Here is an 18,362-nt window from a genome sequence, read left to right as displayed (position 1 = left end):
ATTGAAACTGAGGTGGGACAGAAAAAGTTGCAACAGAGCACTTGTAGCTCTCTGCTGCATGTATGTGTCACAAATCTGCTGTCCTGCTAGAGATTTGGGCTCTGGCCTTGAAGTACAACGATTTCCCTGACACCTCCTAGAGCCTGGGTAGTTTCTACAGCTATCAGTTATAGTATCTTGCAGAGTTAAGTAAAGTTAGTTAGCTAAATCTTAAAACTATTTAAAATTGGATTTAAGGTAATCTTTTAATGAGCACATCAGCTTGGTTCCCAAGCTTGGGCTCTAGCATATAAAACAATCTTTTTTCTTTGCCTGTATTTCATCTTGGCTGGTTTACTGCAACATATCTTGGAGGCCCTTGACCAGTATATTTCCATTAAAACTGATTCTAAATTCACCTGCCAGCACTTAAAATCCAACTAAAACCATACATATATTTCATTTATAATGAGATCACCACATTGGAAGATACAGACAGACAAGATTTTGCTGCATTTTCAATAAAAGCACAGCTGTCAAGATAAAAATCATATTAAAAAATATCCCTGAATTACTGATATCACTTTAGATGATTAAAACAGAAGAGAAAGTTAATAATCAAGTATACTGCAGACACTGTTTGAATATTATTTATATTTCACATGACTAGGGTGATGAAGTTAGTTGGGCCATTCATTTTAAGTTCACCCTACTTATTTCCAATCCTGTTTAAGACACCAAATTATTAAGTCTTAGTTTTGAAGTTACACCAGGGGAATATTAAAAAAAAAACGATTTATGTCAAAAATTAAAAAAGACCATTTACAACCGGTTCTCAAATATTCCTCTTGACCATCTCCTCTTGTTTTAATCAATATATGAAATGAGGGAGATACAGACTTTATTCAGCCACCTGGAATTACACAGTATTTTCCCATCAACCTGCTCTTCACTGGTTTCCACACCTCTGGAGGGAAAATCCTGGGCATTACTAAAATGCTGGGTATTATATTACACACCAGAAGTTAACAGGCTCACCTTGTAGGTGTGTACTGTATGTCCAATAACCTGACAGACTAAGATGCGGGTGATTCTGGACAGGGCTGATAAATGACTTCACTGCCATTAAAGTTCTGGCACCCCTGGCCCCCTCCAAGAGAGAGCATCTGCAGATGCTCTTTTTAGCCAGGTGAACAATGCTCCAATTTCAGCAGTATTGCAAGGCAGCAATGGTATTTGTTCCCTGCAGACTGCACCAGCGTTGTCTCTGCCTGCCATGAAGCCCCACGTTGGGCCAATAAAGCCCGGAGGAAATGGCAGTTTCAGCAGAGCCATGTCACGAAGGCAACTGCTGAGAGAACAGTGAGAAACAGAGGCAAGCTGCTTCCAAGGAGTGTGCGAGCACCAAGAAGGTGTCTGGAAGACAACTTGGCAGAACAGCAGCTGTGTGATGGGACAGAGCAACAGTGTCACTGAGAACCCCTGTGCCACCACGTGGCACTTGTCAACAGCAACACCAGTGGGACGTGCCTCAGCTGATGGCCAGAACCGTGACTGCACTGCTGGGCCAACACTGTGACACAAACTGCTGTAGGCCAGGCAGGAATGCAAACGAAGTATGCAAAATAAGAAGGAGGACAGATTTTCAAGTGATGGAGTAGGTTAAATCAAAGGGGATCCAAGCAAAAAAACCCCAAAAACCCCAAAAAATCCCAAAAAAACCCTTGTGATTTAAACCAGCATGAAAGGAATTTTGATTTAAATAATACATTTTAAACCTTGCTTTTTCATCTGTGGTCCTTGGCTAGTCAATTCCCAGAGGCTGGGAATGCTCTGACAAGTTGATTTACAGCTAATTATAGTCTGCACTAAAACTGTGATTTCTTTTTTGTTAACCAAGAGAATACACTATATACATATTTAAGTAATGTCAGTATATTAATTTCAGATTCTGCTAGACAATGGTGAATGATGAGTCTTATTTAATAGACAATTAACTTTTTCTTGTGATTTGTGTCAAGTCACTTTCTGATGATGTTTTCAGGATTCAATTAAATTACAGAAATCTTGCATTTTGAAATAAACTCAGTAAAATAAAGGCAAGAACACTCAAGTGCAAAAAGCAGCTAATGAAACATGCTAAGTAATCCATTTCTTCTGTTGGAGGAACCTTATCTGCTGATGACACAGATATTACCAAAACTTTACTTTTGATTTGAAAGGCTCAGAATCTTTTTGGCTCAACTCTAGAGGCTACCTCCTAAATTGACTGCATGGGTACCTTGGCCCCTTGAGTCAATGCTATTTTCATGCTCTACAGTGCAAGACCTAAGTGCTCAAGCTATTTAATTTATTGAAAGGGAGGTGAAAACATAACATAAATGATCTCTGCACAGAAATACTCAACGGAAGGAATTCTGCAGGTTTGGCTCTTAAAATCTAGCAGAAAAAATATTTACCATAGTATCCAGAAACTGAAACTGGGTAATGTCAGACTTTGAGGGAAAAAAAAGGCATGATCTCTTTAAGCAGCAAAATAATTAACCTCCAAAGAATGTAATGAATTCTCCACAATGTGACATTCTAATTCCAGGTTAGATGCTTCTGTAAATACATTTACAAAAGTAATGGGATGGATCAAAATTGAAATTTAGTTTGACGCAGAAATGCAGAGTCTTGGAGGGCTCAGACAAGGTGACCAAAAATGCGTCCTTTCTGGCATCATAGCTAGAAATGGAGAGTGTGCTGCTTTCAGCTATTGCTTTAAGAATTGTGTTGGAAAATCCCAGCTCTACAGAGACAGGGCAACTGAGAGGCGTTTGAAAAGATTTTATTCTGTTATCAGAATAAAGGGTGAGAGATAAGAGATGTAAAACTCAACACCATTCTATCAGCAGCCAACCTATTTCCTGGTTACAATACCTTATAAATGCTTTCCAGCCTATTAGCTTTTGCCACACAATTCTGCTAATGCTTCTACCACCAATCACCTATTATTTTACCCCAGTGGTCTTGCTACAGGGCATCTTTAACAGTTCTAATTCTCCAAAATATCTGGTCTTTTTGCAAGGCCATCATTTGAAACTTGTTTCTAGTTCAGTCTCTCTCTCAACAATGTCATCTCTATTCCATGGCCTTTCTAAGTCAGCATACTTTAACTCAGAGCTTGCATACAAATGTACAAGACTCTGAGAGCTTTCAGTCAGATTTTGAGAATCCTTTACAAATCCATTTCTCACATCATGCGAGTTGCATGGTCAACCTGAAGAGGAGCTTCCAGCATAAGAAGACTACCCATTGCCACTGTATGGCAAGGCTGGCTCCTTAATCCATTTCCAAGGTTCCCAGTTTCAGGATGCACGTTACATTTCAGACAGACTCGTGAGTGAATTAGCAGTTTGCTCAGCAGTCTCGTCCCAGCCACGGCAATACAGCTGAACCCACCTACACAGCCTGAACTCATTTTTCCATGCTAGCAGTTATTTTCTAATGCTCTCACAGCCTTCCTGGCTCCCCCCCTTTTCTTGACATAAATGTGTTCTTCAGTAATATGAGAATTCCAGAGAAAGTCTGAAGTACTACTTTTCCATTGGAATCAGCATTTCTTATTGGAAAGATGGCTGAGCTTTCTACTCCCCACTCATCTTGTCAACCAGCGTGCTGTCCCAGTGCCTGTCAGTCTGCTTTTGGTCACAGCCAGCTTTTCCACCACCACAGAAAAGAACGTGCCCTTGAACACGAGGCTTCTCCAAACAAGGCTGCCATTAGCAAGACTGTGATTTACATTAAGACAGACTTCCATAAAGGAAAGCTCAGAAATAGAACTATGAACAAACAGAGCAGCTTCAGCTTCATATCTGCTCCAGAGCTCCATCAGGAAAATATTCTGAATTACACCAAGAAAGTACAAATTAAAAATAGTTTAAAAGATACAAATGTTTTTCTGGCTCCCACAACCGTGCCCTGCTCTTCTTCCCAAAAGAAGAGGCTAGGATGTGTAAGAATCAAGCCATTCTCCTAAGCAGGAGGATTTAACATTGCTTAATACTACTACTCAGCACTACTTAGCAGTAGCCTCAGGGCAACACATAAGTATTGAGTGCAAAGAACTGTATCTCTCTTGCAAAGCCTCCCATTTCTGTCTCTCCCACTTTGCTGCTTTTCTGCAGACAGAACAGCACAATGCAATGAGAGATGAAGACCTGCCACTCTGCTGCCACAGCCAGTAATCATTTAATTCAGATGTTTGCCTCTGTAGACATTTCCAAAGTAAGCCTACAGGCTGGCATTATTTTATGTAGAAACTTAACTATGTAGCTCAGCTCACCACTCCTTAGACCAGTCAGACAGAAAGCCTTTCTCCAACAGCTGCTGCCTCCTGTTTCCCCTTTTAATTAAACATGTAACCTTACACAGGAACAGATCCTCCACTCAAAGGAAAAAAGGACATCACTGACTTCAGTGAGACCAGGACAGTAATTTGCTGCTGCACTTACTGAAAAGACAAGCACACTTGACAGCTGAATTCCTCAAACAGTGTTAATACAGACTTGTATCACCTGAATTTGGTCCATAATATCTAGACTTAAATTAACAGCTTCAGAGAAAAAACAGAAAAAAGAAAAAAAAAAAGACAAAGCCACAATGATGCTTCAAAGCTTAGAATTTTTCAAGCCAGCAGCAGGTATGTTCAGATCTGACTTCAGGCAGGATGCACGCCTTTGCAAAGGAATGGGACAACGTCTTAGGGGCATCAAACGCTGATCAAGATTTTGCTAGGTGAACATTCCTCCTTCTTGTCTGGTGGGGAGGAAGACCAAAGCCCTCTTACTTAATTTGTCCATGCCCACACACACTGGCATGAGTCCTGGTGGCTTTCAGGTGAGCAGAACAGTTTCAGGGTGTAGGCCCCAGCTACTCTTCACACAGCACAGATCCCCTCCTCCCTCCTCATCCCGTGAAACTGGCTGCAGTCCAAGCGCTTTCCTCTCCTTCCTTGTGTGTGCCACACCAGAGCGGCAGGCAAAGGTCATATCCTCCTGGACTCAACGTAATATTGCAACAGGAATTTGTTTCCCAGCATCTACAACCCTCATCTGAAGCCTCTGTAAGTATCTCTTATTAAACTGGGCTTAAATGGCTAAGTATGCAGACAGCTCCATATGGCATCTGTACCAATGCGGCTCAGCGGCCTCACCACAGTGAGGACAGCACAAAAGAAGGGGAATAAACCCAAGGGCAGGAAACTGAACTAATACTAAAATGCTCGAGAGAAAAAAGCTACTCTTTTGAGGAAATACTACCTCTTCATTTCTTTCTACATTTCTGTTTCTTTCTCTTAATTTCTTTTTTTTTTTTTTTTTAAATAATGCTGCTCATTACAGTAGTTTTCATGGATCCTCCACCGCCGAGAATTGGTTGGCAAATGGGTGGTTTTTACCTGGATTCCTCTATACTCCTGGGCAGTCAGCCATAAGAACAAAAGAAATCACTCATTTCCATTAGTGGCTGGCAATGAGACTGCATCCCCTTCATCTGGATTTAGACTTCACTGTACAATCTAGTCATTTGTGACTGCCAGGACTTAATTACTGCAGTAACATGAAACTGCAAAACTTACAAAACTGAAGTATAAAAAGCAGCAGCCGATTGCTGAATTGTAGGCACGCCCAAGGGTGTGTGATATCCCAAAGCTCTACTCCTGCCAGGGTGGAAACCCTCTGGAGACACGGCTTGGCTTGCGCGCAGCAGCGTAAACGTTTGGGTTGAGAAGCACAAACAGCCCTGCTGAAGTGCAGGTCTTCTCACTCTCCAGCATAATCTCCTTAGGCACAGAGAGAAAGGACACTCTCACAGTGATCTTCAAAGCTTAGGGAATATTTGGATGACTTTCTAAATGGAGAGTTCCCACCAGTTAAATACTCAGACATGTTCTAAGAGCTGGAGAGTTGTGTTCCCAGCGAGTCAAATGGAGGTTTGGGGAACAATATTGTAAAATTCACGATCTTATTCAGATAAATCTACTTTAAAAAAACACCCAAAAAAACCAAAACAAAAACCCAAAACCCAACTAATCAAACCCCTCAAAAACACAGATTGTAGAGATGAGCAGCATATACACCTAGGGAGCATGCTGAGGATGCAGCAGTTTGGAAAGGAACAGGACAGAAGGGATACAGAGAAGGCTTACTACATTCACAAGCAAGGGCATGTCTGCATCTGCACTGTAGTGCTCACTTCTGGTCATTCCCCTTGAAAGGAATACTGGGGAAATCAAAAACCAATTCTGGCTTATGGAAGTTATTTCACTGTGAAAATTTTCAGTTTACAACACTTGAAAAAAATATGGGTAATTTTCTTAAAGGGAAAATTAATAAAAGAAGACATAAGACAAATATAAAAATTGCTGTAGAGAGTTACACTGAGCACCAGTTATGAATTTACTTTCCTGTAGCCCATGAGGAAGTATTCAACAAAATGAAAATTCAAAAGAAATAAAAAAGGAGCGTGCAAAATTAAAGTACACCTAACTAACATGCAAAAATCACTGGTGAAACATGAGTGTTGGAGGACTGTAAAAAAAAAAGATGGCCATTTACCCAGAAGAGTAAATACCCACAGTCAGCCAGGAAGTACATGCAAGACACACTGTTGGAAAGCAGGCCTCTGTCAGAAAAGCCAGTTACTGCACAGGATGAATCTCCAAGAAAAAATGGCTGATAAATATAATTTGAAGGCAGGAAGTAAACTGCAGACACATCTTTTGGTTTAGAAATCATATACATTAAAAATGCCTACAGACATCCAACAGTGCCTTGTGAGACAGCCTTTATATTCTGGTTAACAAAAGTAAAATATTCTTTGTATTTTCATCTGGAATTGGACACAGCATTACATATTTATCAATCAATCTTTCAGGGTTCACCTTTGAATGTAAATAGCTGAGTAGAAAAAGAAGCAGCAAAAAAAACCAACTCACTGATTTCCTAAATGCCAGCACTACTTCACAAAAAAACCCCCCAAAAAATCTCTTCTTGCTTATAGATACCTATTTTTGCTTTGCTTTTACAAATCAGCCTGCCTTTAGGTCCAAGAAGTGGATTGGACCATGTTTCCTAGGACTTGCCCAGCCCTCTAATTCTAAAGAGGGAATATTTTTTTATTTTTGTTTTCTTCTCCCTGCTTCCCACTATCTCTTCTAGCATGCTCTCACTCCCCTTTCTGACTTGATTTGTGTTACATTCCACTATTAGAACTCCCATAGAAATGGGGCTGAAATCCCTGAAATGCTTCCTTTTTGTTATACCCCACTGGTTTCAGACTAGAATTACTCTTCATTCAGTTGATAAAGATTAAAAATTAAAAAAAGCCCTCAGAGAATTCACTCACATTTCCAGAGCATTCAGTAAAAGCACAGAGATGTTCTCATGGAATAGACTGCAGTCAAAAAGTCCCACTTGTAGCAACAGTGGGACTTCAGTAGCTGTGGCTGCTGTAGTGGAAGCTTTCCACAGCAATGTTCTGTCAATGCCAGCTGGGATTATATCATGACAAACTCAGTCATTTATGCCCTGCTACGCCCTGTTATAACTCTTGCAGAGCCAGCTCCTTCTGTGTCATGTTCTATAGCTGTGGATCATGACTCTTCCTGACATGTTCAATGAGAGACCTGTTTTTTAAAAATTCAAAAGTCCAAATTAATAGTACAGGTATAAAATGGCAGTAAATCAGCAGCAAAAGATGACAATACAATAGTGCAGAATAATCTCTCATGCTAGAGCTGGACAGCAGCTGTGGGCTGCCCTCCCTCCCCATTGGAAGGAGGCTTGGTGCCGTACCTGGGTAAGGATGCATACTGCCTTTCCACCCCCTCGAAGTGAAGATTGTAGGAGCTCCCATCTGGACCTTTTCCAGGCACCTGTGGAGAGGAGAGTAATTAGAGATGAAGATCAATTATGCAGCCCAGCTACTAACAATGCCTCTCAAAACGATAAGCAGAGAACACATGATGCCGCAACATGCCAAAATCAACAAAAGAAAGGCAGGGGCTCAAAGAAGCTTCAAATCCCATACATAATCTTATCACTGCTAACAAGAAAGGCTTCTGTATCAAAGAAGTGTTTAGAGCAGGTACAATCTTCAGCACCTTTCCCTCATCTGCCTACTAGCTGGGATACTCTCTCTTCTTCCCTGGCTGGCCCTTCTCCTGGAATTCAGTAACACGAGGATATCATCTAACTAAGCACGTCCCTTCTGATTACAGTGGCATAACTACCTGAATCAAAGCTAACATCTTAGTACCAAGCCTGCTTTTTTTCCCTCCACTAGCTTGTTTTGCTTAAGCATAAAATATGATACAAACAGGTTTTCTTTCATTCTTAACACGAATGCAGAAACTTTCCCTAAGGCCCCTGCAAAGCTAAGTATCCAGCTGGGAGTTAAGTGCATTTATGATGCTCTGGTGCCATTTCAAAAGTGCAGCGTTTGTGCACTCAGTCAAAATGCCAGCACTACTTGGTTTGTGTTCAAGATGGCAACGGGCATTGGCTGGGGAGCACAATTCTATCAGGAAGGCTCCAACCGGGTACAAACGCTGAACTTCAATGCTTTTAGCACACAGGAGCTCTCCCAATTTCACTCAATGCCTGCTGATGGCCCAAAGTGTTAAGAGCCTTGTTAAAATGGAGCTATTAGTCTTTTCTTCCATAAATGGAGGAGGCTCTGACTGCCTTCAGTGTTTCCTACATTAGTATGTATTCCTATTCCGGTGCTGCTAGAATCAGCAGTTTTATAAAGCAATATACTAAGAGGCCATTTAAAATCCCCTTCCCCTTTTACAGATTAATAGCAGAAAGGAAGATTTAATGCCTTTTCAAACATTTTTAACAATTCATTAAAAAGAAAGTAATAAATCACACTAAACTTTTGGCAAATGCCTGATTAGAAAAAAGAGAAAACAAAAATTAACATGTTTTTTGCATTCTACAGGTTAAAGTGCATTTCTGTCAGTCCTGTAGTTTATGCACAATACACCATTTTCACTGAACACATGTATAAACCACTGCAATAAGAAAAGTTGTGCATTCAGGTGCATTTAAGTGTTATCTACATTTACAAAGTATTTCTGTCTACATTACATAACATGAGCCCTATGCAAAGAGAGGTAGTATCATTTGCAGCTGCTAGACAGGCTTCGAAATTATTCCAGACAAATTTTGTTACGCATCTTGGCACTCATCAAACATCCAAGATACTCGTAAATGAAAAAAAATTATTTAGTGCAGGCCTCTTGCAAGCTTCCTTTATCTCATTCAAAACAGAAAGGCATCCACACAGAACTGTTGGCCACAAGAAAAAAACACCTCTGATTTGAAATGACCCATGCTTTAGCAGTGCCTGACTTTAGATGAGCAAAAAATAACAATAATTGCCCTACATTTCAAAAAGAGGGCAGTAGGCTAAAGGAATCATTCATTCATTTCTTCCACCAGAAAAAGTAACATGCAGAGAGACTTTATAGAGTCACTTAGGTGAAGAGTCACAGCCACTTTGGCTGCTCTTACACTACTAATTTCATCAGGTTCATAATTTCCCTTAAATTCCCAGGTACACTGGTAAGAGAAGACCCTCCAGATTTCTCCCATTTTATGAAGAAGAATGAGGGGAAAAGAAAGAAATGTATAATCTGGTCTCTCATAAAAACATGCAGTTTTTGATTGTCTACCTGTGCAGCTGTAGACAGATGATTAATTATGTGCACGAGTCTGGTAGTGGTGTGAGTTTCCTGCACTCTCACACCTAAAGGGAGTGACAGCAGCCAGGCAACACGAAAAAACACAAACACTCAAACTGTGCCAGCATCAAGCAGAAATCCTAAAACTTATACCAACCACCAAAAGTAAAAAATATTTACATCACAAGGCCTTTTTTCAGCCTGAAAACACCCCTTTTTTGATGATTTCCTGCAGACCAAATAGAAGGCAATAGCCCCTGCCAGGTCTGTTTGTATATATGATTTGAGAGACAGTTACCATAGAAACACCCTGGTGGCGGATACACAATTTTGCTAATTTGGATCCATCGAGCGGCTGAGTCTCCACACCCTATATAAAACCCCCAATGCACTGGAAAAGCATGCTCTGGCTCTGCACAGCTAATTAAAGGCTCAGCCATTTCTTCTGATTTTCCTTCTCCATCTGTCCATGCGACAGTAAAAGCGTATCATCACTCAGCCTGGAGTGCCAAAATGGTGCCTGGAATAAAATGCTACCCTGATGAAAAGAGAAATTGTGAAAATAGAAACACCTCCTCAGTAGAAGCTATTTATGTTTCAGAAAGAGTCAAAGCAAAGGGTTTCTTTGCTGCCTTCTACAACAAACTAAACTAAAAATCGGTGTGAAATGTACTAATTACTAAGATCAAAATATTCCAACTTCTCCTTTCCTAAAACAGGACGTATGCAGCTGGCCCTCAGACCAGGTGTGGAAGTTTGAACACAGTTAATAATCACAACATATTTAGGTGAAGAAACAGTAATCTTAATAAAACAGGATTAAAACCTGGAAGTCCTGTCAAAGCCAAATGGGTTGTGACCACAAGGTGACCAGCAAGGGAGCTGACAGAAGGTGCAGTGCTCAGCTGAGTCCCTACAGATGCAGCTGGAAGAGCTTAGGAGACCAACACCCCAATCAATAGAGAACACAGCAGCAGGTGAAATACACATTTCAGAAATGTATGATAATGCACAACAGAAAAAATGATCCAAAATATGCTCCTGTATTTTTAGGGTTTAAATTAACAACATCAACTTAAATAAGTGGCATCATTATGAACAGTTCATCTCTTAAGAGCGGCCTCAACTAACAAGCAAAACATGAATATGCAAAAATAATGGGCAGAGATAAACACAGAAACAGCCATCATCCCATCAGTGCAATTAAAAGAGCAGCACACTTATCGAGGAAAGAAAACACTATCGAAAAACAACAGCAAACAATTCCTGAAATGTAACTGTTGCAAAGTATTGGTATGGCCAAGGCCTTTGTGGAATGTAAACTGAATAAACTGGATCAAAAAATGAATCAAACCAACTAACATCTGGTTAGGAGGAGATAGTGAAGTCCTTGGCAGGTGGAAGAAAGGCAAGGCCTTGGAGAGCTGAATGGGAGAGCAGAACCTCTGTACCAGCACGTTGTTCTCCTAATTGCCCCTCTGGGAATCCCAGTCACAGCAGTGGCTACACTCAGAGACAAGATACCAGAAAAACTGGCAAGACACTGCCTCCATGTAACTCAATGCCTTCATGGTCAGGATTTTCTGTGTGCCAGAGAGGTGCTTTTTATATATGGCCAGTGAATGCTTCTGTTGTTTAAGTCTCTCTTTCTAGAAACAATAATTTTCACTAGCTAACAAGATTTCTGTGATAGAAAGGTATCTCTTCAGAAAATATCCTGTGACACCTCTTCATCATTAATTAAACCCCTGCCAGTTGCCAGCAGAAGAACCAGGCTGGTAGAAATGTAGACTGAAGGACAGCATAGATTAAGCCAGAAACAAATATCTTAGAGCATTCAAACGCCTGTAATAAATTTTAGGCTATAAATAGAGTATACCTGTGAGCAGGTGTCTTGAGTAAGTCTGGAATTTGCCTACAGGAGATTTCTGGGGTTGCAGAATAACAGCTCTTTAAGGGAAAAGAAAGGATTTATTTAATCCTGAACTCCTGACTATCTTGAAAACTGTACAGAAAAGTGCATGTGACCGTGTTTTTTCCCTGGGAGATACTGCATTTCATTCCCCCTCACCTGTCTTATACTGTCTTGGAGCATTTGCTAAAGGCAGAAAAGCCTCCCTTGCCCCTTCCTCATGGGTCAAGGCGTTAGGGGCTGGAAAAATGCTGTGGCACAAAAAATAACAACTGTAGCGATCTTTTTTGAAGTTTAAGCTTCATGAAACCAGAATAGACTTTTTCTTGTGCATCCACACACAGCTCAAGGTGAGAGCTACCACACTGCAAATAGAAATCAGCAGCAACTCCTTGCCCCTACCAGCAGAATTCAGCAGGACAGCGTGTTTTTGCCTGGGGCTCTACTTCTTCTCACGTATTCCCACCGGGCTCCCTGCTCAATGTCCATCCTGAGTGAAGCCAGCACAGTGAAAACACAAGACCATGGATACTGCTTTTAAGGAAAATAAATGATGCAGAGACATTTTCAGATTGGCTGTCTCATAAAGTTGCAGTTGCTGTTCCCTCTCCTGCAGGTATTTAGACTTGCATATAGAAAACTTCATCATCATTGCAGAGGTCAGTTGGTTAAAAAAAAATCTTTCAAAACTTCTTAATCAGCCATTCCTCTGCTCACAGTCAAAAGTTTCCCACTGTTAAAAAAGAGAAATATACAGTGGGTGTTGTATTCAGGAGTATTAATTATTCACTCATATGCTAAGCATCACTGTCCTTTTACTTTTCAGCCCTTTCTTCCCCGACTTCCGAACAATAAGCTTCCTCCAAACATTTCAATTATCATTAAGATCAGAAAGAAAATTTGGACAGTGCGCTGCCCACTAACTAAATAGCAACAATATAACTTCCTCAAGGCTGACAGGATTTTAGCTACATGTTTGTGAATCCAGGGCAAAACACTGCTGACTCCACTTGAGCCACACCTGACTTATTTAAAATTATGGGAGATCAGGAAAAGCTTATGAAGAGAGGAGTCCTGGGACTCCTAACTTTTTCACTGATTCACTCTCTATGCTCAGAAAAGTCACTTGAGCCTGTGCACTGTGGTTTTCTACCCATAAAAATAGCAGGATACTACCACTGTATTTTATATGACTGACATGCACTATAAGACAGGAGACACCCCAGGAAGGCTGCAGAGTGAAGCTTCTGCTCTGCCATCAATCCAAGCGCTTTGAAAATGCCACCCAGTTCTGCTTTTTGCCTGAAAGTCTGTATAAACATGACACATAGAACTGCTGCATTGCTTAGTGCATTTTTCAATAGTCTTGTGATCATCTGCTAAAGGACTTGATTCAGATGCTGGTTTGACCTCTGTTCTCAAAGCTCTTCTTTTGTCTGTGAGCGTTTCTAATCACATGGGTTGAGATTCAGCATGCCAAAAAGAGCTGTGGTATAACGGAATTTGCCCTTTAACCTTCAGGTCTCCCCTCTGCTGAGACACAGTTGGTTTTTGTTTTCAATTAAGTGAAAACTGAAGAAAAATGGAGAGGTAAAAGTGGATTTATTCCCCACCCTGGTCTCAATGTTTCATACACAGGTGAAGCATCAAAATTAACCCACTTATGTTTTGCATTTCAACTCTTCCTGGTTCTGGGAACTGCAAGTGAAATTTAAGAGCACAATTTGACTTGCTAACACTTTCTTTAGCTGCTGATACAGAGGCAGGTGATGTAAGGCAGGGAACGGGATGGTCCATGTGAAATGGAGGAAATAGATTGATGGGGTCTTCTTAATTCCTTACTGCTGTGAAATCCTCATTACCCCACCCTTGGAGAGCTCCACCATTTCTACAGAAAGCAAGGTTTCTTCCATCCAGGTTTTTTTTGTTTTGCATCAAAAGGTAAAGATTAAAAATTCTAGCACTGTCTACAATTCAAAAGAATTTTCCTGATGTTTTCCATACATACACAAAGAGGGATATATTTTGCTTTCCCAGTTTTGCAATGAAAGTTGAAACAGTGATTTTGCGTTATTATAACACTCATCATTTCTCCCTCTAATTTAGATGGTTTTTAATAAAGCTCCATTGATTCCTCTGAAAGAAATCCCTCCTGGCAAAAGCAGAACACACACGCTGATTGCTAAATATGCAGCAATTATCATATTCAGCGGCGCACTTTAATATCTTATTTATAGATGTATCTATCTATAATTTGCTTTAATTAAGTTGCATTGATTTTAATGGCAGAAGTAGTCCTCGAAGAGGAGTCTAATGTTCTATGAGCCCATTGGTACTGCTTTACCATTGTTTGGTTATAAGACAGCACCTTCAATACTTCTTTTTGATATTCTTAGTTGTGCTTTTCTTCTTGGCTGCAATGGCAGGCCAAGATGATGTTCCACAGGAACTCTTAAAACCACTTCCACCACTGAAGAGAAAGAGCACTTTCAACTTCCTGTTACAAACTTGTTTGTTACAAACAAACTTATTCCCAAGAATAAGGAAGGAAGCAGTATCTTCCCAGCAGATCCTGAGACACCTTGTTTTTCTGTTCCTGTTCCATTTTACAGATATCTCAGGACTACAGTTGTCAGAGGTTCTCAAATCATGGTGCAATGGCCTCAAGTTTGTTTCGGGTAGTGTGGCAAATGAACTTTTTTATATTTGTGTCAACAGAAAACGCAGGTAAAATAATTTGAAAAGGTGAATCAATGGATGGCTATAGATGCCTGTTCATGGCCCAATCACCAAGTCATGACCTTGCAGTCTCCTGAAGTTCTGCTTTCTGGGCTCAGTCCCAGGGAATGTTGTGCTTTCTTTTTGTTAAGCACACACTCACTTTAAGCATTTTATACTAATCTGGTTTTGAGATTATTCCAAAGAACACTTGATGGTATTAGAACCATGACTAAGTTGGTCAAAAACTATCTTGAAGAACAAAAGCAAGGTGCTGCTCTCTAGAAGAGTCATACAGCCTTGGCTTCTGCTGGGTGCCACCACATACCCTGGCCATGATTCAGAAAAGCATGCTAAATACTGAGGGGAGTTTTGTTTTAATTTCAACAGCATCTGATTCCTCTTGGAGGCATTCCCAAAGCTAACATACACCTGCATCTCTCGGTGCCTCTATCTCCTTTTTGAGCAAAAATATACAGGAAAGACATTTCTCTCTGTATCCTGGACATGTCTTCACACATTTGAATACAGCATTCCAGCGACGACGATTTTGGCATCTTCATCTCTTAAGTAAATCTGTAAGATATTACTGGTTCATATCAACTGAGACTCTATCTCAGAGACTACCAAGGTAGCTTTAAAACATTACTTATGCAGATCTTAATATATCATTCCCTGTTAGTATTTTTTTTCCAAGTGAAAAGTAAGTGTTGGCTTTTTAAATCACTGCCTTTTGGAATACATAAGCACTAATTTTATAAGAATTGTTCATGTTAAAATGCAAGGGCATGATCTCAAAGAAAAAGCACCAAAGTACATTTGGTGCTATGCAAGTACATTTTCAGTTTCTGGTCATCATTTTTCATTCACTGATTATCGCTTAAGTGCTGATTAATAGTTATGTTCATGCTGCTAGAATGCATTTCCCTCAGATGAGAAAAACACCCTTGTCCAAAGGAAAAAAGAGATAGTAATCAAACCAACCTTCCTCTTCCCTATAAGAAATACAGACACACACTCCAGAGTCACTGATGATCTTGGTTTTGCTGTTGAATAGGTTTGAAGATTTTCACTTAGAAAATCAGCTGTATGCAATCAGAACACTACTTGGTTGGTCCGATTGCAAGGCAATTAAATGCTCCCCTTCTGCCTCTCTCTCCAGATACATACATATACATACACATGCTCACACACAAATGTACATACTCAGAGTCACTTGTCCCTTCTCCCTATGCAATGAACACCAGGAACACTGAAAACAGCAGTGTTCCATGGTGGAATTGAGCAGGGCTGATTATCACAGGATTTACTTTTCCTTCTCAGTAATGCCCTACCTCTTGTTCAAGGAGGTGAAACTAATGGTTTAGATTTAGAGGGAGCAGAAAATTCTCTATAAAGGCAATAGACTGAGGGAAATACAAACACAGATGGGAACTTTAAAAGGGAAACAGGCTGTTCCCATAACAGTTTAAAAACATGGCAATTGCCTTAGTTTTGTAGAAAACAAGCTCTCAGCATTTGCTGTATCTTGCAACACTAAAGAGAGAGAAAACAGCAAAGATGGAGGTGAAGCCAGAACTGCAAAGTGTTTTTACACAGTCCCACAAAGAAAATACTCTGCTTTCTGAACCCTCACTCCACGATCCCCCAGACCCTGGTGCTGGAGAACTACAGTTTCCTTTGACCAAGCAAAATGAGATAATTTCCGGGCCTGTGTCCGTCTCCGTGGGTGGCTTCCTTTTCCATTAGTTGTATAATATGTTTTGGTTAATTCTATCTCTTAATTGTCTTTAATGAGCACCAGATTTGCAACACCCTCACTTGCAAACCTATTCTCAAATTAGAGGCAAACAGAAGTTTCCCTTGGGTTGAGAGAGAAACTTAAAAGCAGCAAAACAAAAAACCAGAAAACCCACAGCACCCATCAGCATTGATTCTTTACTACTAGAAGGAGGCATTTCAATTGCTCTTCCCCTGAACCAGGCCAAAGTAATTAATCTCTTCCCAGCCACTAAAGAGAGTAACTTAACCTGTCATGGAGATACACTTGTGATGCAATATACGGCGCACTAATCCACATGTGTGGATACATTTCTAAAGCAGGTCTCCTTTAGTTGTTCTGCAATACTGTGTGTAATTCTTCTCCCTCCATGAAACCAGTCCTCTGCTTTACCCTGTTTGAAACTAAGCTGCTTCTTGTTCCTCCCAGTCTTGCATTCTTTGTTTCTCTTCTCACTGTAATTAGTTTACAAGACTACTTATCCAGATGATTACTGCTTTTAAATGACAGTCGTCTTTTCTTTTACTCCAGTTCATTGTTGTGTATCATTTTGTCTTGCTATCTGAATACCCAGTTCTCTAAAGCATTTTCTCATTATGTTATCTCCTGATATAAGGCATTTTGAAATACTTCATGAGAGACATTGTATGAAGTGAACTGAATTGAATTTTCTCTCAAAGTCAGCCTTTCAGCATCTTTCTCTAGCTAAGTCAGCAGAGTTCTTGGCACCAATGCCAGGGTATAATGGCCATGCTTTGCAGCTCAGCTATGAGCTTGTGCTCTTTTTAGGGAAAATGAAATGACAGTGTCAGTACCTGGAAAGCAAACAGAGGACAGATCAATATTTCCATTTAAGATGAGGATGGCAAAATGAAAATGTTTGGTGTATTTTTGAGCGTTTTAACGCACACATTGAGATAACGCCATTTTACTTCGTCTGCCTACATCTGGTGCTGGTGCTGAATGTGTACGCAGGGGGTATATGCATGTGTATGTCAGAGAAGAAAAGAGGGAGGGGAGGGGGAAATAGCAGGGCATGGAACTAAATTGCAGAGCAAGTAGTGGAAATAGACAGTGAAAAGCTTCCTGCAGGCAGGCGGCTTCACAGGGGAGAGCAAGCCTTTCATTGTCTATAAAATCATGCCTTGCTGGAGGTCCTCAAGAGTAGAAGGGGTAGCACCTAGAGGCACTAAATCTCTCACTGTTGTATTATTGCATTCTATGCACTTAGCTACTGTACAAACCAGCACACTGCTTCAAGAAAAGCAAAGGAGGAAGAAGGGGGAAAATGACCAGAGGGAAGAAGAGGAAGACGGCAGTAAAATTGGAAAACAACCCCCTGCCACAGCTCTCCCCAAGAATACTTCACATCAAAGAAAAGCTGCAGAGTAAATCGTCATGGAGTTAAAAGTTAACTTCAACTCCTTCCATTGTGATTTGACACCACTACGGAACAGTACTCCTAGAATTTGAATGGTTAGTCTGTAGCACAGGGTATTAAATCCACCTTAATCCTGTTAAACACAGATGCCAATAAAGAGAGGCACTCTCTTAAATGGCATCACGACAAAAGCTGTCCACACTGCAAATTCAATATGGTTAACAAAAAAAACCCAAAAACACCAAAAACCCCAAAAGCAAGCAAACAAAAAAAAAAAAACCCAAAAAACCAAACACAAAAATAAAAAAACCACCAAAAACAAAAACAAAAAAACCACCAAAAACCCCACAAAAAAACCCCCCCAAAGCAACAACCAAAAACCAACAAACCCAAAACCCCTCCCCAAACCTGGATTAATACTGAGCAAACAACATCAGCATAAGAAGGCTTAGAGACAGGAATTGCTTTCCATATGCTATGGCATCAGGTTCCTCCGGATCTTCAGATACCAGTCTGTAAATGTTACAGACATTGTTTCTCCTGCTTGCAACTGCTGTTGGGTGGTGACCTTCTTTGCTTGCTGATACCAATTTAGCAGTTGGTACAGTTTTTCTGTGATTTGGTACTGTCTGTTGTTTGCTGGTACCAGATGGATACCAGATGGGTAACTGTGGGCAATGGTTCCTCTGTGTTCCAATCCCAAAAATCACTGCCTATAGGGTCAGTCTTGTCAGTTGACTCCAAAGTGGCACTTCAAAGCGGCATTCTGAAAAACCTCAACATCTGTTCCTTACTCCTAATGACCTTAAAAAAATGTTGCAGACGTACTTTCCTTTAGCCAGGAGTTACTGTGCATCTG

General features: G+C 40.5%; 1 protein-coding gene across 3 annotated transcripts in view; it reads right to left on the bottom strand.

Moving 5' to 3' along the window:
- The window catches only part of PARD3B (par-3 family cell polarity regulator beta), a 383,490-nt gene that overhangs the window by 20,287 nt on the left and 344,841 nt on the right, over nt 1-18,362 (bottom strand). For all 3 annotated transcript variants that reach the window (XM_084209781.1, XM_084209782.1, XM_084209783.1), the window contains one exon: nt 7,818-7,897. In XM_084209781.1, coding sequence (XP_084065907.1) covers nt 7,818-7,897 — 80 coding nt within the window. The remainder of the gene's footprint in view (nt 1-7,817; nt 7,898-18,362) is intronic.

The sequence above is a fragment of the Fringilla coelebs genome (genome assembly GCF_963513975.1).
Source record: "Fringilla coelebs genome assembly, chromosome: 7".
Taxonomy (NCBI): domain Eukaryota; kingdom Metazoa; phylum Chordata; class Aves; order Passeriformes; family Fringillidae; genus Fringilla; species Fringilla coelebs.
The sequence above is the reverse complement of the archived record's forward strand: the minus strand, read 5'-3'. Positions and strand labels throughout refer to the sequence as shown.